This window comes from Polypterus senegalus, chromosome 8 (assembly GCF_016835505.1).
Source record: "Polypterus senegalus isolate Bchr_013 chromosome 8, ASM1683550v1, whole genome shotgun sequence".
NCBI classification, from domain to species: domain Eukaryota; kingdom Metazoa; phylum Chordata; class Cladistia; order Polypteriformes; family Polypteridae; genus Polypterus; species Polypterus senegalus.
The window spans coordinates 162,553,160-162,577,473 of NC_053161.1; the positions used below are offsets into that span (position 1 = coordinate 162,553,160).

Sequence of the window (24,314 nt, forward strand, 5' to 3'; positions counted from 1 at the left end):
ATATATATATATATATATATATATGTGTGTGTGTGTGTGTGTGTGTAGCTTGCTTTAAAATGCAGCTTTCACTCCTGATACACTATGTAGTATAATCATTTATACATACATATCTAGGCTGAAGAGAAGCCATTGGAGCAGTATAATCATCATCCAGTGCTTCAGTGGGGAATGCTGATGAATATACGCCCAGTTCAGCGAGTGCAAGCAGCATTCTTCTTGCAGATGGCCTCTGGCTTATAGATAGTTCTTCTCTATTATAAATATTTACACATTTTGCACATTTAGTAAGCTTTTTATGAAACTTGCCAGGTTTGGATAGCTACCATCTGAACTATGGTATTTTTGAACTGAGCTCTTCTAAGACCCAAATAGCACCTTTTTCCCATATTTGTGCACAGTGCACTTGCTCTATCACTCATGACTTCTGCCTGAAAGTGATGGGTCAGGCCTACTTTAATGAGTCAAAATCCTTGCCTGAAACAGCTGCCCCTACATCAGCTGCATAATAAATCAGGCTCACAAATCACAATTATCAGATAGTTATTTTTCATTTCTGGTTACATTTATTGAGTATGTCTCTTACTTGGTCCCTTCTATACATTTACTGTTCACATACAAAAAAAATGGATGACCAATACAGACTTAAGAGTGTCTCATCTTTCCACCATATTGCCACCTGCCATCTTTGAAAGACAGAGTGCAGAACTCATATTGCACTATTTAGTGTATATCCAGTGTCCTAAAAATCAGAGAATATGAAAAGGAAAAACAAAAGCTTTCAGGTATATGAACATGCTGTATATGTATATGTCCCCAAACAGTCACCCAGACTGATGCTTACTCAGTTATATTGACCTCTTTTGTAAGTTGCAATTCCATTCCTTCCCATAAAGCCCAACATATCTTATTTAGGTCCCCTGTAGATTCTCCTTTTGTCTCTTCAGATTGTACCAATAAAAGGTGTCATTTTGCTTGACTTTTCACTACATTCATAATTGCTAACACGGTACAACACCCTAGTACTGTATTACCTTCAGATTGAAATAAAACGCCACCCGAGGATCACTATGCAGTGCACTTCCACCCTCTAGCGGCCATTGTTCATACCACATTGGCAGTTGAATTCTCTTCTCGATGACTCATTTTTCTTTTTTGTCTCTCTGCTCTTAATTCTTTCCTTCTTTGTCTTCTTCTTTGATTTATCAATTTGCATTTTATTTTCTCTGTTACAGAGGAAGGCACTATGTGGCATTAACACTGGTTTATTATATTAAATATGCCACTCTTTTTCTTCTTAAAACCTTTTCTATGACTCCATATATCTTTTACTAGCAGGCCCCTGTGACTCCGTCAACGTAGAAGTGTAACAGGACAGTGAGGAGGGCCCTGCCTGACTCCCCACTCCTGACGTCACACTTCCTCCTCCCCTCAGCCAGCAGCTCTGTCTCGGATTAGCGTGAATAAATCGCTCCTGCAAGCGAATTATGATTTTTAGTGCGATGAGAGAAGTCGCAAAATCAACCGGAATGTTCAAACAAATTCTAGAAAAAAAAACCCTATCTAAATCCGTTACGTTGTTCTCTCGTGAAAAGAGGACAAACATACAGACTGCCAGGCGAACGTTGGATTTCTTATATATATATATATATATATATATATATATATATATATATATATATATATATATATATTAAACACTGTGGTTTAGACACGTTGGTCTTATATTTCTGGCATATTTCTATCAATGCTTCAATTCATCTTAGCAGAAATATTCATTTGATGAGAGCACTATATCAAGCTACTATTTTGTATCAGCCGAGTCCAGAAAAGAAATGCTAACATGATACCTTGTTTTCCTGAAGAAATTGATTGAACTTCACATGGCACCAGTCAAAGGTCAAACTAATTCAGAGGCAGATTGTCACACTGGAGTCCCATCCAACCGCAAACCCCACATATAATGGCTCAGTGAAGGTGGTCTTGAACCTGTATAGGAGGTTCATTATGTCCGAGATGCTATAAAATGACAGAGAGCCAGCCAGGCAGTCCAGATACACACCTATTCTATGACTGTAAGGGGCACTGATTTCAGTCTTCATGTTATTGTGCCAGGCAGAGTAACTGAAATCAGAGCAGCACAGACTCCAGGACTTGTTGTTGAATCCAAGGCGACACTCTTTACTCCATCCTTTCCTGTCGATTCCTTTATACATGACTCCAATCTCAGTCCACTCTCCACTCCACTCGACCTCCCAGTAATAGCGGGTCCCACTCAGAGCCTCTCTGCACAGAACATGGGGCAAGAAGTCAAATCTGTCAGGATGATCATGATATGGGGTCACTGTACCCACATGTGTCACTTTCCTGTTCTCTTCAGACAAGCAGAGGCATCTGTGTGCTGAGTTGGGGTCCAAGGTGATCGAACAGGAGTCTGAATGGACAGAGAAGAAAAAGAGTGAAGAAATCTGTTGGTATTGTGAAATCTGAGAAATGAACCTGAGGAAAAAAGAGCAGCAAGCACAAAGAATTTCATTAATAACATTAATGCCCCAATGTAACAAGACTGCTGTGATGTTAACTTGATATTAAAGATCTGAAATCACTAAAATAACTGGAGCCAGACTTGTGCTGAAGAGCTGGAATGGTCATGTGGACTCATTCTGTACAGTCAGGTGGAGTCACATCAGGTAACCTGAGGTCAGGTGGAGCTCTGAATGGGGAACTTAAGAATGGGAGGAGCATCATGGGGGAATAGAAAAGGGAAAGGAAGAAGTGAGCCTGGGGTCAAAGAAGAGAGCTGTCATCAGCAGACCGAGGACCAGAGAGAAAGGAGAAATAATGAGAAGTAGACCCCAGAACTTGAGTTACATCTACAGAGAGGAGATACATGGGGTCAAGGAGGAAGAGGAAGAGATAGTGATGTGTGACAACAACAAAAAAATGAGGAAGAAAATAAAAATGGGGAAAAGTTTAGAATAATAACAGGAGACCTTAGAAAAGAGAGGAAAGAGAGAAAGAGGAAGAACTTATAAAAGAGCAGCAAGAGAATAGAGAGAATGAAAAAAGGAGTGAGGAGGAGGACGAGGAAGGTAAAGGGGACAGGGAATATGGGGGACTACTATGTAGAATCAATAGAAAGAACAAGGGATAAAAGACAGAATATGAAAGAATTTAAAAGGAAAAGAATGGAAGAAACAATATAAAGTACAAAATAACTTTTTGGTTGAATTTGAAATACAATTTATGATAATTCAAGAAAATAAAAAATGAAAGGAAAGGAAATAGCAGCCAATGTGGGTTTTCAAGATGTGATGACTGGATTGTCAAACCGAAAACTGAATGCAAGGCCCTGACAAACTTCAATATCAAGTCTGACTTACAACGCCACCAATATGGACACATTTTGTTAATATTACAATTTCAATTCCTGTCATCTGTCCAAATATCTTCCTCTTTTTAAAAACACTGGATGCTATAGGCATTTTTTTTGCACCCAAACAAATTAATAATAAAAATAATTTAAAAACCTGGCAGTGCTGATTATAATAAGGAGAATCCCATTTCTATCACCTACACTTTCAAATATCTTTCTTCTCCTTCTCTCTAAATTGTTGTTTATTGTTCATATGGACAAATAATTAAGAACAAATTATAAGTAGAATGTCAGGATAAGTTTGGGGTCTAAAAATGAGGTTAAAATTCACAATAATGAATAAATCATATTTTAAGGGCATGCCTAACAGTCTTCTGAGCTAAATATGTCACTAGTCATGATATGAATTCCATCTGATCAGCAGAATTTAATAAAAAATGTCATTTTGTGTTATGTACTCTGACATGAATGTGAACAACAAACCATCACCATGCAAAAATGGGAGATAGGTCAGTCAGCAGAGAGGTCAGTCTGTCCGAATAGATGTGATTTCCAAGTGGACAAGGTAGAAGATCTGCTATTCTTATTTTGTTAGTCATCTGGAAATGTCAATTAAATTGTAGATTAGGACATCCACTGGACCATCAATGTCATTTGATGTTATGGGGAGACCATGAGGTTTAAGGAAAAATTTGGTATTTTTTCAAATCAAAATCATTTTTTCACAATCTGATACTGAATATAATCTGGAAAGTTGTGATCTTAAGTGAAACATTTTTTATTAATGAAAAAAAAATATATTGTGCCTCTTCCGACAGTTTAAAGTGGGATCCAATGGAACACCAGTCTGAACATGAAACAAAGGCCCATTGCACATGCATGTTAGAGGAACACTTTTTTGGCTCAACACAGATACACAAATCCCCATTGGGATGAAAGGGGGCTTTGTCACCAATAACTCTTCAATGAAGCTGCTCTATTTTACTTACTTATTTATCTATTTATTTTGTCCACTTGAGCACTGATTTTGAGTTATAATTGTTTGGGAATTAAAAGAGGCGAACCCGTTGGCACCCCAACACTTTTGGGACTCCAGCCTTCAAAATTATTCACCTGTTCACAGGCTTAAAATAAACTGTATATCTGTTCATCCATCTTAAAGCAGCAAATATTTCAATTTTAGAAAATAACTCTTCTATGTTTCTGAAATATTCTTATGACAATCAATGGAAATTAGAAGTAATAAAGGTTTATCACAGATTCTGGAGCTATTTATCCTGTAAGTGGAGTACAATAAAAAAGCAAAACATCTGATCTCGAGGTTTTGACCCATTGCTATCCCTGACTAAATGTTTGACTAAGAAACCATCTCCTGGTTTTCTAGTTATTCACAATAGTTTCTAAGACATTTCTCATAACAGAATCCATCACTTTAAGAAAGTTTTTGCTCCAACTCTTTTTTTTTACTTCCCTTGTCTCTACATAAGAAATGGTAAAAATGGGTATATCTTTGATACATTAAGCACTACGAAAATATCTGTCCCTTTTCAGTAAAATTATGAAAACCTTGAAGAACAGCAAATGGAGACTTACATTCTAAAAGTTGTGCCGTAATTCTCTGATTTCTCAGGGTGTAATCTGGATTGTTAACAACAGAAGAGGGAAAAAGAAATACACTGGTGTTCACAAACTCCCAGGCGCTAACCTCCTCAAGACTCTCCTTCAGATCAGAGAGGCTTGCTTTCAAAGTCTCCGGAAGGAAATCACTGCTAATAACAATGTCTTCATCTTTAGGTGGAACACACAGAGATGGGAACACCTACATCAAGAAAACATAGAGCAAATAAGAGAGAACATGAAGACAAAGGCTTGCTTGTCAGACAAGCTTGCTGGTGTCCTTTAGATTAGCCATCTTACCTTTAGGAAATGGATGTGGTCTCCTGTCTGTAAAAGCTCAGCCATTTCAGCGCCCCTTATCTTTAGCCCCTCGATATCCTTCTCCAGTTGCACCATGAACTTTTCAGCCTTCCTCACTTCCCTCCGCTCTTGACCTCTAATAACATCAATGACTTCTGACCTCAGCTTCTCAATGGACTCCAGTACAGACTTGAAGGCCTCCTCGTGTTCCTGCACTTCCCTTTCTGCAGAGCTCTGATTAGAACAACATAGAATATCATTCCAGCAGCATTTTCTTTAAACAGCATAGAAAATCGGCTACCAACTGCCAAATTAATGGCCACAAAAGCCAAGGGTAAGTCATTCTGCAGGCTTCATAATCTTATCAAGTCTACCCCTATTTTTCTGAAGATTCTTTCACTTTCTATTCTTTTTTGGAGAAAAAGCACAAGCAACAATTTGTCTGGGAGAGAACTATCATAGGTCACTGTGAACAATATGACACAATCTCAGACAGACATGTGGGAGCATTCAGTCATGACAAAAAACGAGACAAGTCTTTGTTCAGCTTTGGGAATACATTGTTAATTTGTGTAATTCTTTAAAACCTTGTGCATTCAAATTTTGTGCCTTTTCCACACTTGTCACGTCCCGTTATTATTTCATGGATTATTAAACATTGGCTCAAAGTAAATTATTTTTAAAAATGCTGATTTTAAATTTTGTACTCATTTCAAAGCACACTTGATAGTAGTCATCTGTTGTGCAGTACAAAATCTGTATATTTTGGTTTATATTTTCATTTTATTTTGTTCAAGACAACAGGTGAACTACATTCAGGACAGATCAAAGCATATCCTCTTCCTAGTTGTACCTCACTTTTAAAACAGCTGCTCCAACAAAGAAAGGAAGACATGTTGGTGCCTAAGGCTACTGATTAGTTTATAACCTGGGCATCTGGGACAACAAGGAGCTAAATTATTTTACAGTCTGGGAAAGGAAGACATGCCGATACCTCAGGCAACATCAAAAAAGTTTAATTGTTTGGGAAAACAGACAGTGAATTCATTCATCATATCGACAGCCAGCCAAACAGAATATCTAACAATTATATCTTGCAAAACCTCCTGGTAGAATTTTATCATAAATATGCCTCGTCAGAAGAGCGCCATTGGAGGGAGGAAGAAGAAGAGATGAAGACGTCAGGAGAAGAGAACAGAGCAACGTCAGAAGAGGGCGCCAGCAATGTGTGGCCATTTCCATCTGATGATCAGGAAAGAATCTCATGAATAACTACGAGTGCTAGATCACAAGCGGCCTGAGACCTTCATACTTGTCATCTTTACTTTTTTGTAAGCTGTTTCTAAAGACTATATACAGTATATCCAGACTTTACTATCAGTTCGGTTTTCTATTATTCTTTGTTCTACTGGTATTATTATTCCTGTAATAAATACCACATTGCTTTTAACTTTGTATGCTTTGTCTTAATGTTTAGAGTGATTGAAATAGTAAGGTAGATTTCTTTGAGCACCTGGTGTAGCCGGAGATTTGTCATATGCTCTGTGCTGCAAGGTTTATTAAGGGCTGAGGGTGAGAGCTCCATCCAATTGTAGGGAACAGTACGTAAAGTACAACATTCTTGGCTGATAAATGGCCTATAGTCTAGGATGTTGAGCCTTTGTATGTTTAAATGTATTCTTGGAGACCAAATATAATATTTAGGTTTGAGATATCTTTAAAACATTATATGTTGTTTGTGCCAATAATAAGTAAGTCTCTTGAAGTGCTGAGAGATAGGTTGTGTTATTCCTAAGGCACCTGTGTGTTTTAAAGTGCTATAGTTTAACCAGCTGTGTGTGTGTTATTCATGGGGCACTGTTGAGTTTCTGTGTGTATGAGTATAGCTATGTATGTGTGTGTTAATTTTAAAGGGCAACAGTAGACCAACATGGTAACAAATCTGATGAGTACACTTACCCCTAGGTAAAGGATAAGTAGAGGGACATGCCATGATAATACATCATCTAATGCTCAGTTACATTGTGCTGTCTAAACCTGACAAAAGACTCACCTGAATCCTGATAACTGTCTCCTTCATCTCCTCCAGTTTCTTCTCTTTCTCTTCAATTCTTATTTTAATTTCTTCCATTCTGCTCTGCATCTGACACTGTGTGAAAGTGAAACAGGAAAAAAATGTCTGAGGAGTGGAGAGATAAGAAATCCTATAAATGGGCTAAATCTGTGAGAAGTAAACTCATAGATTTGCATTTGAGGATTTTAAAATCTAGGATTTTGTTGTGCTTTGGGCTTTTTTTGTATTAAAGATAACTAAAGACCCCATGAGATTTTGCCAGTAGTGTTGAAAGAAATGAAAGACATTATTTACAAAACTAGTGCTTCACATTAGAACTGCACCGAATGAAAAGTAAACCTGTAACTCCAAATTAGAAGAAAACAGAGAAAGGATAAAAAGCTAGTAAAAATTAAAATTTGTGTTTGAAGATTTTAAAATGTTGAAGGTAGATGTGCTTCAGGATCTGAATGTACCAATGGTGAAAAAACCTTTGGGCTGAGAGGTTTCACATACCTGTGATTGCTAAACAACCTAAGGGCTCATTTGACTGTAGTTCTACCCCTTAATGAGGGTTGGCACTGTTGTCTAACACCTATCCTCTATTTTCACCTTCAGACCTGATGATTGACAGCGAGACAAGCCATGACAACACTTTTAGTTTCTGGTCACCTGGACCTGCTTCTTCCTCTCCATTGTCCTCTTAACCGGCTCCACTGCCATCTGTTTGCAGTTTGATACTAGAGTTCTATCAAGAAAGACATTGTTTTGAAATGAACATTATTCATTTTGTTATTTTGTGGTTTTCAATTATACAGGATTTGCCTATGGCTGCTCTAAATCTTTACACTCCCTTTGTTTTGTCAAGAGGTTTACTTAGCTCAGCAGTGACATTCATGTCCCTGGTGACTCTTCCTATGAAGTCAGTAGACGGATTCGGAGAGCAGGGGGTCGTCATGAGGTCAGTGGAAAGGGGTGTGTGGTGCTCCTGATATCTCTGCAAAAGGATGAAGGCTAAAGTTTTTAGAGTCCTGGTGCTTCCTGTCTTGCTATATGGCTGTGAGACATGGACGCTATCCAGTGACCAGAGATGAAGACTGGACTTCTTTGGCACTGTGTCTCTGCGGAGAATCCTTGGGTACTGCTGATTTGACTTTGCACATTGCCTGCATTCTGAGGGAGCATCAGTTATGACACTATGTGGTGCGACTCCCCAAGGTTGATATGGCTCACAGGATTCTCATTGTTGAGGACCCAAGTGGCTGGACCAGGCCAAGGGAATGCCCACGTAACACCTGGTTGCGGCAGATAGACGGTCATTACCGGAGAGAGGGACTGGACCGTGTGTCTGCCTGGGAGGTTGCCAACCAGAATCACAAGCTTTTTTGTCATGTGATGGGTGCAGCAACATGCTCTACCAATGCATGCTCCCCAACCTGATCTGACCTCACCTCTCTTTTTATTGCAGTGGAGTAGTCTTTCACAATATCCTGAGGCTGCACAGGATATTTATTAACAGTAGTGTTGGAAGAAATGAAACATGATTCCTTTTAGAAAATGTTACTCAGAATATTCAGTCATTCACTTCATATTAAAGAAGTACCTGATGACTAGAAAGTTGAGAATGTGACCCACAATAAACCAGAGAAATGGACCTCCATAATTATTGACCCATAATAGTTATTTAGTTACTTCTGTCTCAGAGTGACTGTTTGTGATAGGAAGGTCCTACCAAAGAAAAAAAATATATAAAACAAAAATTTACTAAGACTTTAAAATGTTTTCAATTCAATGTAGTCCTACATCAAAGACCAATTTGGAATCCAGAAGCTAGTGTTAACTTAGAAAACTTAAATTCACACTAGTAAATAGCCTGAGGCAAATAGTGTGGAAGAGAGGTGGGATGAGAACATCAGTGAGATTTTCAGGAAAAAGAAAAAAAAATTCAAAGATTCTCACAATCAACTATGTCAGGAGCTGGAAATTCATTTGGCATAATTTAAATGATGGCAACATTGTTATATACAGTATTATAAGTAATAAAATGGCAGGTGGAAACTCTGAGAATGCAAAATATCAGAGTTTTCTTTATCCTGTGATCTCGGTGTACACTCTGAGGCTGAGGCATTAATCACAAAGCTATTTCTAAACTCAAAAAAGAAGAATTTTACATCATGTCCTTTACACCTTTTAATGGCAGTGTCTTACCTCATACTTTAATAAGTTGTAAGGGACAGCCAGGAGTCTGGCCCGGCTGAAATGCCCTCAGCCAGGAAAGACTGTGGGAGATAGCATACACAGGACATTATCTCCACTGGACTGCCAGAAAGCAACCACCCTGGGTTGTGGTGGTGCCACAAATTCTCACAGGGCACCATGGGAATTAGAGTTCTTCAGCTCAGCTTTTTTGGGTTTAGTGTGTGCTGTCAGAGAGAGCTGTAGGGATTAGGGAGCCCTATTTTGTGGTGCTGTAGCCATACCCAGAAGTGTGCCTGGGCTAAGCTTTGGGGAACAACAGAAGTACTTTCAGAGACAATATTAAACAAGCTGCCTGCCATAGATCAAAGAGCCAGAGTAGGGAGAAGGAGATGAAGCTTGCGTGAAGAGCGGAGGAGGCAGTGACTGAGAGAAGAAGACAGAAAGAGGGAATTACAGTGTGCTGCTTGTGTCTTGTGTTGTGGTTGTGGCGTGGGAAACCCTTTCTACAACAGTTTCCCACAATTAAACTCTTTCATTCATTTTAAATTTGTGTTCGAGCCTTTGTGTCAGGTGTTTGGGGTCCTGGAACACCTCCTACAGTCCACAAAGTACATTTGAAATTTCGAGATCAGCCCCATGGTTACCCCAAATTTGTGGTCAAACAGAGGGATCCAATAAATGTGTACAGCTGGTTTGGTTTTGGGCATTTTGAAAAAAAAAAAAATCAGCTCCCAGGAAAATCGTCTTTCCTCCTCCTACATTTCTTTCTTTTTGTTCTTTTTTTGCCAAGTGTCTTCCCATAGGTGACATATTTTGTACTTTAACCATTGGAAGTACCATGGGTGATGTACTGGCACCCCATCTGAGATAGAAGGTGGATCTTTGCCCAGCCAGTAAGCCATAGAAGGACAACATGAGAGGAGGTATAACCCAGCTGGAATAAGATTTGATTATTGTCCCAGTTGGGGTGAACGATTAATAGATGGACTGGGAAAGGTTGTTTGTCAAGAGCAGTTCCTTCTTCAGCACAATAGATGGAGGTGTACCTCTGGTTTGGAACCAGTATGGACACCCGAAGGGATCACTGGGAATCATAGTCCTGAAGGACAACCCTGTTGGGCTCCCTGAGTGCTGCCTGGGGATGTTGCAAAAAAGAGAGTTTACCTGTTCCATGGAGCTTACGCATGATTCAGAAGTACTTCCACCATTCAGTGCTATGACACCAGAAGTGCTCCCAGGTCCAACATAAAAGGAGGTCGTCCAGCCTCCTCCAGCTGAGTCAGTAGGAAGTAAGGCAACACTCACTGGAGGGAGGAGGACGGAGAAGAGAATAGAAGGGAAATAGTTATTGTGAATTGAAAATTGTAGTGTGGACTGTTAAAAGAGGTATTTGTGAATAAAAACATTATTTGAATCTGGGACTGTCTTGGTGTGGTTGGTGTGGTTTTGTCTGGGGTTTGGGAGCTCGATGGCCACACCCCAGAGGTCACACCATCCTCCTGTTGTTTTGAGTTTTGTATTTTTTTTTATTGGTTGGCAAAGGTCTGTTATTACATTCATATATTCAATTGCCTTGTATTTATGTAATGGAGAGACAGAGCAATTTGATCAGTAATACTTTTAGGAGTCTTTACAAAAAGGCATTGATTTACATGTTCACACTATTGGTTTATAAGTATTTACTATCATTTTGCAGGTATAATTTATTGTTTGCATGTGTACAATTTTGGTGTAAATCATATGAACTCTATGAGTTTGTCTAGGTCAGTGGTTCTCAAACTGTGGGCGAGCCCCCCTAGGGGGGCGCGAAGTAATAAAAAGGGAGGTGCGAAGATGTGAAAAAAAAAACCAAAAATCAAAAATATGAAAAATACATCTATTGAAACCAAAACAAATTAACTTGAACTACATTCTGATACTAGAAAAATAAATATAGAGTTAGATAAATGTCGATAAAAGTTAAGTAGGTATAGTAAAATATGCATCCATGATATATCATTAAATAAAAAAGAACAAATTGGTATTAGTGGGCTCCTTTCAAAAAAATGTTAGGGGGCCACGATTAAAACTGTTATGAAAACTCGCAAATACTTAAAGGTTGAGAAACACTGGTCTAAGTGGTATTGATTTCTGTATGAACTATATTGATCTGTATATCTATATTACTCATTTCCATGTGAACTCTATTGGTTTGCACTGGCATATCAATGATTCAGGTACATTTTGCATTGGTTTGTGAGTGAACTGTATTTGTTAGATCTCCTACGCTATTAGTTTGCCTATAAAATATATTGACCTGTATTCATATACTACTGGTCTGTTAACATATTGCAAGGGTTTGTGTCTGCACTATGGTGGCTTAGTGCTGGCCTTATACTGGTTTCAAGTGGGTAATAAATCAGTTTCACACAAGAACTGTATATATACTGCTCAAAAGAATTAAAGGAACACTTTTGAATCAGAGTATAGCATAAAGTCAATGAAACTTATGGGATATTAATCTGGTCAGTTAAGTAGCAGAGGGGGTTGTTAATCAGTTTCAGCTGCTGTGGTGTTAATGAAATTAACAACAGATGCACTAGAGGGCAACAATGAGATGACCCCCAAAACAGGAATGGTTTAACAGGTGGAGGCCACTGACATTTTTCCCTCCTCATCTTTTCTGACTGTTTCTTCACTAGTTTTGCATTTGGCTACAGTCAGTGTCACTACTGGTAGCATGAGGTGATACCTGGACCCTACAGAGGTTGCACAGGTAGTCCAACTTCTCCAGGATGGCACATCAATATGTGTCATTGCCAGAAGGTTTGCTGTGTCTCCCTGCATAGTCTCAAGGGCATGGAGGAGATTCTAGGAGACAAGCAGTTACTCTAGGAGAGCTGGAGAGGGCCATAGAAGGTCCATAACCCATCAGCAGGACCAGTATCTGCTCCTTTGGGCAAGGAGGAACAGGATGAGCACTGCCAGAGCCCTACAAAATGACCTCCAGCAGGCCACTGGTGTGAATGTCTCTGACCAAACAACCAGAAAGACTTCATGAGGGTGACCCAAGGGCCCCATGTCCTCTAATGGGCCCTGAGCTCACTGCCCAGCAGCATGCAGCTCGATTGGCATTCGCCATAGAATACCAGAATTGGCAGATGCACCACTGGTGCCCTGTGATTTTTACAGATGAGAGCAGGTTCACCCTGAGCACGTGACAGAAGTGAAAGGGTCTGGAGAAGCCATGGAGAACATTATGCTGCCTGTAACATCATTCAGCATGAGCAGTTTGGTGGTGGGTTAATGATTGTCTGGGGAGGCATATCTATGGAGGGTCACACAGACCGCTACAGGCTTGACAAAGGCACCTTGGCTGCCATTAGGTATCAGGATGAAATTCTTGGACCCATTGTCAGACCCTATGCTGGTACAGTGGCTCCTGGTGCATGACAATTCCTGGCCTCATGTGGTGAGAGTATGCAGGCAGTTCCTGGAGGATGAAGGAATTGATACCATTGACTGGCCACCACACTTTCCTGACCTAAATCCAATAGAACACCTTTTGGTCCATCCAATGCCACCAGGTTGCACCTCAGACTGTCCAGGAGCTCAGTGATGCTCTGGTCCAGATCTGGGAGGAGATCCCCCACAACACCATCTGTCATCTCATTAGAAGTATGCACCTATGTTGTCAGGCATGTATACAAGAACACAGGGGCCATACAAAGTGCTGCGTACAATTTTGAGTTGCTGCAATTAAATTTTGGCAAAATGGACTAGCCTGCCACATAATTTTTTCACTCTGATTTTTGGGGCGTCTTTGAATTCAGGGCTCTGTAGGTTGATCATTTTCATTTCCATCAAACGATGTGGCATCCTTTCGTTCCTAACACATTACTCAGTCTATATCAGTATAGATATCCAGGAGGATTTCTTTTTCCCATTGAGATCTGATGTGTTTTCAAAGTGTTCTTTTAATTTTTTTGAGCAGTTTACTTGATCAATTACATGTGAGTCTTGCACTAATTTTAAGTGTGTATTCTGCCAATGTCAGAAGCATAACATGCTGGTTTGTATGTGTACACTGTATTAGATACATTTGCAGAAGATGCTGGTTATGCGTACATACACTTTTAAAGCTTAATGTGCCAATTATATTGGTTCTGCTTGCAAACTATATAGATTGTTCATGTGATTTTAGCAGCATTTGGTTTCACAAGAAGGAGGCATGCCGAAAGCCGCTAAAGCAGTGTTCAAGCATGAAGAGAAATGGGTATGAACGACGAGTTTAAACAGCTTAACATTTTTTCATCACTGCAATAAGTTTGTAAAAGAGCTTGGTGGTAATTATTACTGTTTAACCTCAGACAGGGATTTGTTGGTGACCTCCCAGCTCATTGAAAACATGCTGTATGCCTCCTGAACAGTGATGAAGTGATAAGTGATTGTCACTGTATACCTGCAGGCCTTTGATATGTCAGTGAATAAAGCAAAGCAAGTTTGAAAGGCAATCAAGTACTGCTTATTCTACAAAGAGATTCTACAATGACCTGGCCACATTTGTTGGTATTCCTAGAAAAGATTCTAAATAATTGGATTTGACTGATTTTTCAGACTGCTGTTTCTTGAATTGTATCACAATTGTGCAATCAGTCATTCAGTCTATTTAAATGGAAAAAAGTCATCAATCTGCTGTTTGGTATCATCATGTTTCCCACACTGAAAGTGGACCACAGAAAGCAAAGGAGAGAATTGTGAGAGGAGATCAAAAAGAAAATAATAGACAAGCATGTTAAAGGCAAAGTCTAGAAGACCATCTTCAAGTAGCCTGATGTTCCTGTGACATCAGTTGCCAATATTATAAAGAAGTTGAAGGTTTAAGGTTGGCCTGTAACCAACCTTCATGGACAGAGCCGCAAGAGGAAAATCAACCTTAGAATGAGCAGAAAGACAGTGAAAATGGCAGACAAAAAGCCAAGGACAACTTCCAAAGAGGTACAAGTTGAATTCCAAATTCAAGGGCTGTCAGGGTCTGATCACACCGTCAGTTGCTTTTTGGATCACAGTGGGCTCAATGGAAGCATCTACTGCGAAAAATGGAGGAGACCCAGTTATGTTTTGTGGCTTCTTTACTGTGTCTATCACAGGGTGCCCTGCATCTGAAATCTCAAGACTATCAAGACATTCTGGTATCAAAATGGACAGCCCAGTGTCAGAAAACTCAATTACAAATCAAGCATCCGCCAACAAGATAATCGCTCAAAACACAAAGCAAAAAGCACCAGGAATTGCTAAGAACAAAACATTGGACTATTCTGAAGTGGCCTTATATTTGCCTTGATTTGAATCCTATCAAACATCCATCTATCCATTATCCAACCTGCTATATCCTAACTACAGGGTCACGGGGGTCTGCTGGAACCAATCCCAGCCAACACAGGGTGCAAGGCAGGAAACAAACCCCGGGCAGGGCGCCAGCCCACCGCAGTCCTATCAAACATCTATGTAAATAACTGAAATATACAGCTTGGAGAAGACCCCCTTCAAACCTGACACAGCTGGAGCAGCTTGTGGAAGAAAAGTGGGACAGACAACCTGTTGACAGGAGCAGATGTCTCACAGAGAGCTGCAGGAATCATTTGTTTGTAGAGACTGCAAACTCTAAAGGTTGTGTAACAAATTATGAGGCTAAGTATCCCATGATTTTTGTCCATACCATTTTCATTTGCGTTATAATTTGAAATATTCTGTTGAATCAGGACTCTAAAGCAAAGTTTGCTTTTTGTTAAATATGGAATAAAAAATGATGGCTGCCAATTGCTTTAGTCAGTTTCAATTTTTTTCAGAGACAATTATGGGTTCTTGTTTTTTCATGGAGGAGTACCAAAAAATCTGTCCATGCCTGTATTTGCCCTTAAGCCTGACATGACCACAAGGCTGAAGTGAACTACTTATTGGTCTGGCTACTTATTAGCTCCAAGCAACTTACAGTATTCACTAGCAGCCAGCTACAGTACTTGTTCACACAGCTTTGGAAACCAGTTACTTAAGCAATGTTAACAACAAGACAAAAATGTCGTATAAGATGTTGTGATCTGCAGGGGGTACCTCCATGCCCTAAACCTCAGACACAACTGTGCCATCACAGGACTCAAATAAAGGCTTCTTTTATTTATTACTATACCTTTAATGGGTTTCCTCTTGCTTTGATGAACACCACACAGCACAATACATTAACAATCCTTCCGTACTCCTCACCCAGCAAGCATTGTCCACTACCTCCTGACTCCGACCCACCCAGTGAGGTGAGGCAGTCTCTTTCATAATGGACCCAGGAGTTTTTTTGGTGCCACGGCATTGCATGGCTGAAGCACTATCAGGTCAGGAGGACCTCCAAAGTAGAGATAGTGTTCTTCTGCAGCTCCACCTGGCAGTATTAAAGTACCCTAACAGGGCCGCCTCTCAAGACTACATCTCCCAGTTTCCAATGGGAATTGTACCAGAGGGATGCTGCCACCCTGTGTATGGGGGAATGCATAGCCCCAGGAAACATTCCCCTTTTGTCTTTACGTTATTATGGATGGAAAGGTACCAGCAACGTGCCCAGGTTGCCTGTTCATCCATATTCTTCCATAATGGCATCCCAGACAGGCAATATTGACAATATGGCCACGTACATAATGTAAACTAATAAAGTAACTCGAAAGTTTTGAACTATTAGATTTCTAAATAATTAAATCAGTGTCAAATGGGGTCTGTAATAAAACCTCTTCTAAAACTTTAAGAAATTACTGTTGACAATTGACTACCTATCATTACCTCCCCGTAGGGTCTATGACTGTGTGGTAAAGTGGCTCGTTGGTGCTTCCCTACCAACAGGCTGACTGTTAGGCTTTGCATGTTTCAGAGATGGAAGCCATTGAGGCCTACATTAAGGAGACTCCAGCTAATAGTGTTATCTGGCCATTTTATAGGGCTCAGTTTAAAAAAGAAATAAAATACTCAAAAATAGTGAAGAAATAATCAGCACCCTGCCATTTCTGACTCCTGCTCCTTTGTTCACGTTTCCCAGTTTACTCTTTCCCTTTCTGATCCTTGCCTCACCTGTTTTTCAGCTCTCTCTTCTTCCAGAGTCACTGAATTGTGCCTCTTGTGGTTAGTCGCTGCACACATAAAGCAGATGCAAGTCTCATCGAGCCTACAGAAGATTTCCAGAACTTTCTGATGTTTCATACAAAGCTTCTCTTCTAGGTTTCTGATCGGCTCCTCCAGATTGTGTCTTTTGAAAGCTTCCGACTGCTGGTGTGGCTGCAGGTGGGTCTCGCAGTAGGAGGCCATGCAAGTCAGGCAGGTCTTCACAGCTCTCAGTTTTCTCCTGTTACACACATCGCATGAAACATCATCAGGTCCAGCATAATTCGTTGTGTTTAATTGAGCTATAAGATCTTTTAACATTACATTTTTTTTAACCTCAGGCCTCACATTAAATGTTTGATTGCACTGAGGACAGTTGTAGATCCCCTCTTCGTCTGATTTGTCCCAGTAGCTATTAATGCAGTCTAGGCAGTAGTTGTGTCCACATGTAAGGCTGACCGGCTCCTTCAGGATGTCCAGACAAACCGAGCAGCAGTACTGTTTAGCAGACAGAAGAGCTGTCATCGTGAACGACGATCCAGTCTGACAAACAGGCATTCAGTCTGCAGAAATGAAAGTGAAAGTAATTGCAGTTTGTTTTTCTTAAAGAAATACAGACACACCCACAGTTATGCCACCTGTAACTGATGTCAGCTTCATAGCAGATTATTTCTCAATATTCCTTTCATTTCCACCTATTTTCTAACACTGTTACTCTGGAACTCACAGATAGCCCTAGCCTTTATGGCCCCTTCTGTCACTCTGATCACTAATGCAGCATTAATACCCTTTTACATCTTGTATACTTGGAATTTGTCTATAACTCATGCATTGAGATAAAACATGCCTGCTTAAACAAGGCAAAATAAGAAATAATTATTAAAATAGGTGGCCCCTGTAGTCTTTGACCGTGGTGGTGCAGCTGATTGATCTCAATCCTTCTGTTAGCGAACTGTCACTAATTACATCTGTAGAACATCACCTATCTGGTGACTGAGGGTCCGCACGTCTCAGATGCCCTCTTTTGTTTTACAGACCATGTCGTCCTCTCATCTCTCATTCAGACCTTATCTGCTTTTCCAGATTCCTGTAATTTTTTTCCTCCGAGGGTCCTCCTGCTGCTTGACACTGCTGTCGGTTGAGGAAAGGACAGGACTCAAATGGAATAATAGGGTGCCAACCAGACCACTCTATTTACTAGAAATATAAAAGTAGAGTGTTGTACCATGTTAGCCATAGATTGATAGACGAGAAAGTAGGATGAAATGACACCTTTTATTGGCTAACTAAATAGATTACAAATGCAAGCTTTCGAGGCAGCTAAGGCCCCTTCATCAGGCAAGGTGTAACAAAGAAACTGAAAAATACTCTAGCTTTTATTGGGACAGTAGCATTCATCTTAACAACCTTTTTGTTCAAATGTTTGCAAATTGAATACACCTAAGAAGAATTAACCCTGAAAGAAGAGAACAATGAACTAATAAAATGTAGAGATAAGATAACCACCACTAGAGAAAGTCCTGTAAGGTTTTTTCGAAGTGCATTGTCTGTACGATAGGCCACTGATGTAGTCAGCTGGTCAATCAGTCACATATCTGGTCATAAAACGTTTGTCTCTGTTCAGACCATTTTGTAGAGTGTTGAATTTAAGCATAAGTTTGTATTCCCATTTTACTGTAACGCACTCCTCTCAGGACTACCCAAAAAAGATATAAATCACTTGCAACAAATGTGCAGAATGCAGCTGCTAGAATCCTAACTAGGAAAAGAAAATCCGAACACATTTCTCCAGTTTTGATGTCACTACACTGGTTACCTGTGTCTTTCAGAATTGACTTTAAAATTCTACTTATGGTTTATAAAGCCTTAAATAATCTCGCCCCATCTTATATATCATAATGTCTGACACCTTATATTCCAAATCGTAACCTCAGATCCTCAAATGAGTGTCTCCTTAAAATTCCAAGAACAAAACTTAAAAGAAGTGGTGAGGCGGCCTTCTGCTGCTATGCACCTAAAATCTGGAATAGCCTGCCAATAGGAATTCGCCAAGCTGATACAGTGGAGCAGTTTAAAACACTGCTGAAAACACATTACTTTAACATGGCCTTCTCATAACTTCATTTTAATTTAATCCTGATACTCTGCATGTTCAATTCATCATGATAACTATTCATGGTGGCTCTAAAATCTGTACTGACCCCTACTCTCTCTTCTGTTTCTTTTTCCTGCGCCACCACCACCTACTCAAAGCTTCATGATGCTCCAACAATGATGGATGGATTAAAAGGCAGAAGTCTACGTGATCATCATCATCAAGTCATTCCGTGAGAACCCTAAATCCAAAGAGGACTGTTTGATTTATGTTAGGTAGATTGCCCAGAGGGGACTGGGCGGTCTCTTGGTCTGGAATCCCTACAGATTTTATTTTTTTTCTCCAGCCGTCTGGAGTTTTTTGTTTTTTCTGTCCACCCTGGCCATCAGACCTTACTTATTCTATGTTAATTAATGTTGACTTATTTTATTTTCTTACTGTGTCTTTTATTTTTCTATTCTTCATTATGTAAAGCACTTTGAGCTACATTTTTTGTATGAAAATGTGCTATATAAATAAATGTTGTTGTTGTTGTTGTTGGGTCTTGAAATTAGCCATAAGCACAGTGACCCTTAGATCCTTTATGCTGTGGCCATTACTGTTAAAGTGTGCTGCCACCGGAAGATCAATACTGTTCTGATTAATATGAAATCTAAATGAGTTCATTCGTTGGCGCAGTGTCTGACCAGTTTCCCCTACATACGGTCCAGTTTGGGGGCACCTTATGCATGAAAGCTTGCATTTGTAATCTATTTAGTTAGCCAATAAAAGGTGTCATTTCATCCTACTTTCACCTGTACAAATATAAAAAGAAAACTGAAAATGATAGGTGTGTGATATCACAGAAGTAACAAAAGCTAAGGCTTTAACTGTTGGCTTCACAGTGATAAGCTCTGGAGAGTGGTCTTTGCACAAGATCAGAGCTCTGTAAGGTGGTGCATTGGCCTCCTGACTGAGATGCCACTTCTTGGGAGCGCCTCACTTTTATAGCTCCTGTACTTGCAGTGGTCTGGTCAGTTGCCCTCAGTGGGCAGAGATACAAGAGTTAGCAGTTACACCCACTAGTGTCACAGGGTGGTAGCACTTACCTCAGATGGGTCCAGGAGGTGACCCTCAGAGGCACATGCATGACAACACTGACAATACTTATGGTTCTTCTTAGCGATCACCTCATAGTCGCAATCATTTTTAATTTTTTCATCATTGATTTCAGTTTCTTCTAAAGCTATGTTTTAGTTAAATTAATAATGAACTATTGATCAGGTATGGACAACAATCCCACTGAAAGTGTGTCTTTTTCCAGTGTTTTCTGGAATAGACTTCTGTCCCCAGAACATGAAGGAGATCAGTAAAGGGAATAACATTGTTAAAGTTTTTATCAAATGTGTTGTCAGTCTGACACATCTGAAGCTCTTACAAATTATCAAAAAGATAAAGGTGGAAAGCATTGTGGAGGAGTCCCAAGTAACATTTCAGGCCAGTAGGAGGCACTATACGATAGGGAGAAGGAACAATGTGGCTATGACAAAACCAAGAAAGCTAGCATCAACTGCAACAGACATAGCCCTTCTAAGAACGCAGCTGGAAATCTTTGCTGGGCAGAGCTGGTTTTATGTTTATAATGAGTCACTAGTTCAGTAAAACAATGAGATATAAAGTACATTGGAATCTAATTTATTAAGAGAAGACCCCCTTTCAACAGGTGTTTGCAAGGATGTCTGTCCCAATATACAGGGCCTCCTGCTGTGTGTTATGGTGATCAGAGTTAACTGGATGTGGCTGTGCCCTTTTTTGAGATTATGTTGGCACTGGCACCAGTGTCGGTAGTTCTAGGAGGGCTGAGTGTGCAGTTCCTGTGGGAAATGCTGAAGCCCAGAAGTAATTAAGCAGGGGTGTGGCTACAGGTGGGCAGGGAGTGGGCAGTGTCCACCCAAAAGTATTGTCTATCTACCCCATGAGAAATCAGTGAAAATAAAATTTTAAAATGTTTTGGCATTTGTTTGCCCTCCTTACATATCCAACCCACCATTCCAAGAGGACAATCTGTTAGCTCTAAACATTACATGCATGACCTCTGCCTTGAAATTCTGTCATGTGCCCTTATTTCCATCCATCCATTATCCAACCCGCTATATCCTAACTACAGGGTCGCCGGGGTCTGCTGGAGCCAATCCCAGCCAACACAAGGCGCAAGGCAGGAAACAAACTCCGGGCAGGGCACCAGCCCACCACAGGGCATACACACACACACCAAGCACACATTAGGGACAATTTAGAATCACCAATGCACCTAACCTGCATGTCTTTGGACTGCGGGAGAAAAGCGGAGCACCCGGTAGAAACCCACGCAGACACGGAGAGAACATGCAAACTCCTAACTGTGGGTCTCCTAACTGTGAGGCGGCAGCGCTACCCACTGCACCACCGTGCTATACCTTAATCATCCTTCAATGGAAATTTATGTTCTACCCCTCACTATAAAGGTTAGTTATTTCTCTTTATTTCACCTTAGTTGTACACATCTGTCACAGTAAAATAAGCAGTAAAATATATTATCATTTTTACCAAATAATGTGCTTTGAATATTATTCTTATTTTCATAGATATTAGAATAAGCTTCTAAATACTCTAAATATGTCGGGAACACATAGAAAAAAGCATGCTATAAGTAATATTTCTAGTTTTACTGTTGTGAACGTTAGTGGTCACTGTTGCCCCTTTAAATCTAATAGACAAATACTCAGGACACCATGTAAAAGATCCAAGAAGATGTTTTAATAATTCTCTTCTAGAACAGTGCTGCAAAAGCACTACAGCCACAATAAACAGGCAAGAAAATAAACACAACAAGCACAACATTCTTATCTTTTCTCTCGTACTCCACACCTCCCAGCAAGCGTTGTCTACTACCTTCCAATTCGGTCTGCCCTGCTGGGTTCACAGCAGTGCTTTATATAGTTCTTCACCCAGAAGTGCTCCTGCTCTTCCATCCATGTGACCTGCCAGCACTTCCGGGTCAGACAGAAAATATGAGCTCCGTTCCCATGACCTCCTAGTTCTTCCAGGCTAGGTGAGAAACTTGTCTCCCATCTTCATTCCACAGCACCTCCTGGCAGCACCCATGGCACCCAACAAAGCTGAGATACCAAACTCCAAGTCCCAGGATGCCCTGTGGGAATCCGGGGCACCCCTACACTCCAGGGGAGCTGCCATCTAGTGTCTTGGTGGAAGCAGTGTCCTAGAAAAGCTGTCTTCTCCCATCCTTCCAACTCAGGGGCGTCCCGGTTGAGTTACCGGCCATTTTTTGTTTTGAAGCAGCACAAAAACAAGATCATTTTACTTTACTTTATTGTTTGCAAATAAGTGTCCATAGCATAAATATCCATTATTGAATACCCATGGCCTACACATTATTTTGAAGGGCAGATCCTACTCTGTCAGAACATATATTGTTGGTACTGTGTAAGGGTAAATTTCGCACAAACATTAGGAAGTTTTCTTTACACAAATAACTATAGACACTTGGAATAAGCGACCAAGTAGTGTGGTAGACAATAAGACTTTAGGGACTTTCAAAACTCGACTTGATGTTATTTTAGAAAAATAAAGTGGACAGGACTGACAAGCTTTGTTTAGATGAATGGCCTCTTCTTATCTAGATTGTTCTAATGTATTTATATTAAAACACCAATAATTGCAAGATTCAAAAGTATCTTACAAGAAAAAAAAAACAACTAAAATATAGTAAGTGGAAGGTGGTGTTATTTAAAAGCTGAAGCACCCGTCTCATTTAGTAGATATTTGTCTGTCCATGAAATTGCACAAAATTGAAGCAGGAAGTTCAAGAAAACCATCTGGGGGTCCAGCAGGTGTTGCTGTGATACAGCAATTTGGTAATCTTTGAAGGAAGAAAGGAAGAAAGTAAATTACACTGTAGTAATAGGGCAAGCAGTAGAGCATTTTAATAGCAGAACACTGTAGTTATTAATAGCAATGAGGAAAGTAATGATTTTATGCATTTAAAAAAAAAAAGATTTGCACTGATTGGGACCGCTGGTGGTTTCAAAACAATGGGGTCAAGCTTAAAGGGTAAATGGAGTATCTTTTATTCCATTCTGTTCTTGTTTTCAGGTTGTTGCCATCAAGAAGTGAAGTCAGCATACTCACACCATTGAAGATGGTAGTGCACGACATTCTGCATTCACATTTTTCTATAATTAAAACTTAAGTTATACTTGAGGCAAAAGATTTCCGGTAGTGTTTAATCTTAGAATGCGTTTTGAGCTCTGCATTTTGGAATTTGATCTGATTGTTCTCCCATCTGTGCTTGCCTCCTATTGATGATCCTTATGCCTAAAGCCACCACATCTGTTCTTTCCTGGGCATTTTATTTAAGAGCCCTTTGTAAAATATAACAATCTGTCATCTTAGCTCGGTCACATTTTAGCCCTGAAGGTCATTAAATTAAAGACTTCCTAATTTAAATCACAAGCACAAAGATCTGTCCAGGCACCATGAGAAAACTGAAGATTGAAATTATTAGCTGTGTATTGTAAATAATGGAGTTAAATTAGGATAATAAAAGATGATGCAATTTGCAGCATTAGTGTTGGTCAATAGAAAATTAATTTTTAATGTTAAAAGAAATAAATTGAAAATTAGGTAGTGTGTAGTAAAGGTCAGCTAAAAGCATGATTGTAGGTGCTAAGATATAAATAGGCAAGAAAGTGTGGAAAAATACAAGACAGCTTGGTCAATCTGGTGTATGTGACAAGGGCCATGCAGACCCTGCTTGCCCATGGTGTCTGTAACAGAAAGCATGTTCTATGGTGTATGTGGCAGGAGTCATGCAGACCCTGTGTACGTGACAAGTGCTACTTCTTGTTTCTGAGCGTCTACATGGAAGGCCACGGGTGTGGACTCATCGAGCCCCAAAATAAGGAAACTAACAGATGTACTCCACCTTTAGGTTTTTGTAGCGCTGATTCAGGCTAATGTTTTGAAATACTTATGTAACTAAAGTCATAAGACAAGAAACCCTATAAAAATTCTTGAACGCCGACCCCTCGGTGCAGATGAAGGGCGGTGTCCTAGGACTGTGCTTCTCTGTCATTTAACCTTTGCCTGGTGTGTATGAATAAAAGATTTTTACTAACTTTAATTCTATCTCTCTGTCTTCAGTCACAAGACACCATAGAAAAAGTGTCGACAAAAGGTACAAGGACCAGAAGATAAAGCAGAGTAACCATCTGTTAGGAATGACCTGAAGAACCACCAACCAGAACATCTGTTAACCCAAAATGCTAACCAGAAACAAAAATCAAATGTCTTCCAACTCCCTGCATACATCTGAATCAGTAAGTACCTGCACTGAAGAAGTTTTATGAATATGAAAATTTAGATAAGCACAAGCACCCTAAATTCTGACCATCACCTACTAGCAATCGAAGATGTGAGTTCCAAAATCTGCTAATTACACCTTTTAGATAAAATTTAGTGAACACGTGATTGTGACTGTTCATGCAGTTGGTCATGCGCTGAAAATATAATCGAGCTTC

General features: G+C 39.9%; 1 protein-coding gene across 1 annotated transcript; it reads right to left on the minus strand.

Annotated features, from left to right (window-relative positions):
* Window positions 1-1,521: 1,521 nt before the first annotated feature.
* Window positions 1,522-17,217, minus strand: LOC120533278 (tripartite motif-containing protein 16-like). Its single transcript, XM_039760093.1, has 5 exons — window positions 16,632-17,217; window positions 7,347-7,442; window positions 5,294-5,527; window positions 4,970-5,195; window positions 1,522-2,434 (listed from the first exon to the last, which is right to left on the minus strand). Exons 1-5 carry the CDS (start codon window positions 17,184-17,186, stop codon window positions 1,911-1,913), a joined length of 1,635 nt encoding a protein of 544 aa, XP_039616027.1. The 5' UTR covers window positions 17,187-17,217; the 3' UTR covers window positions 1,522-1,910.
* Between the last annotated feature and the right edge of the window lie 7,097 nt (window positions 17,218-24,314).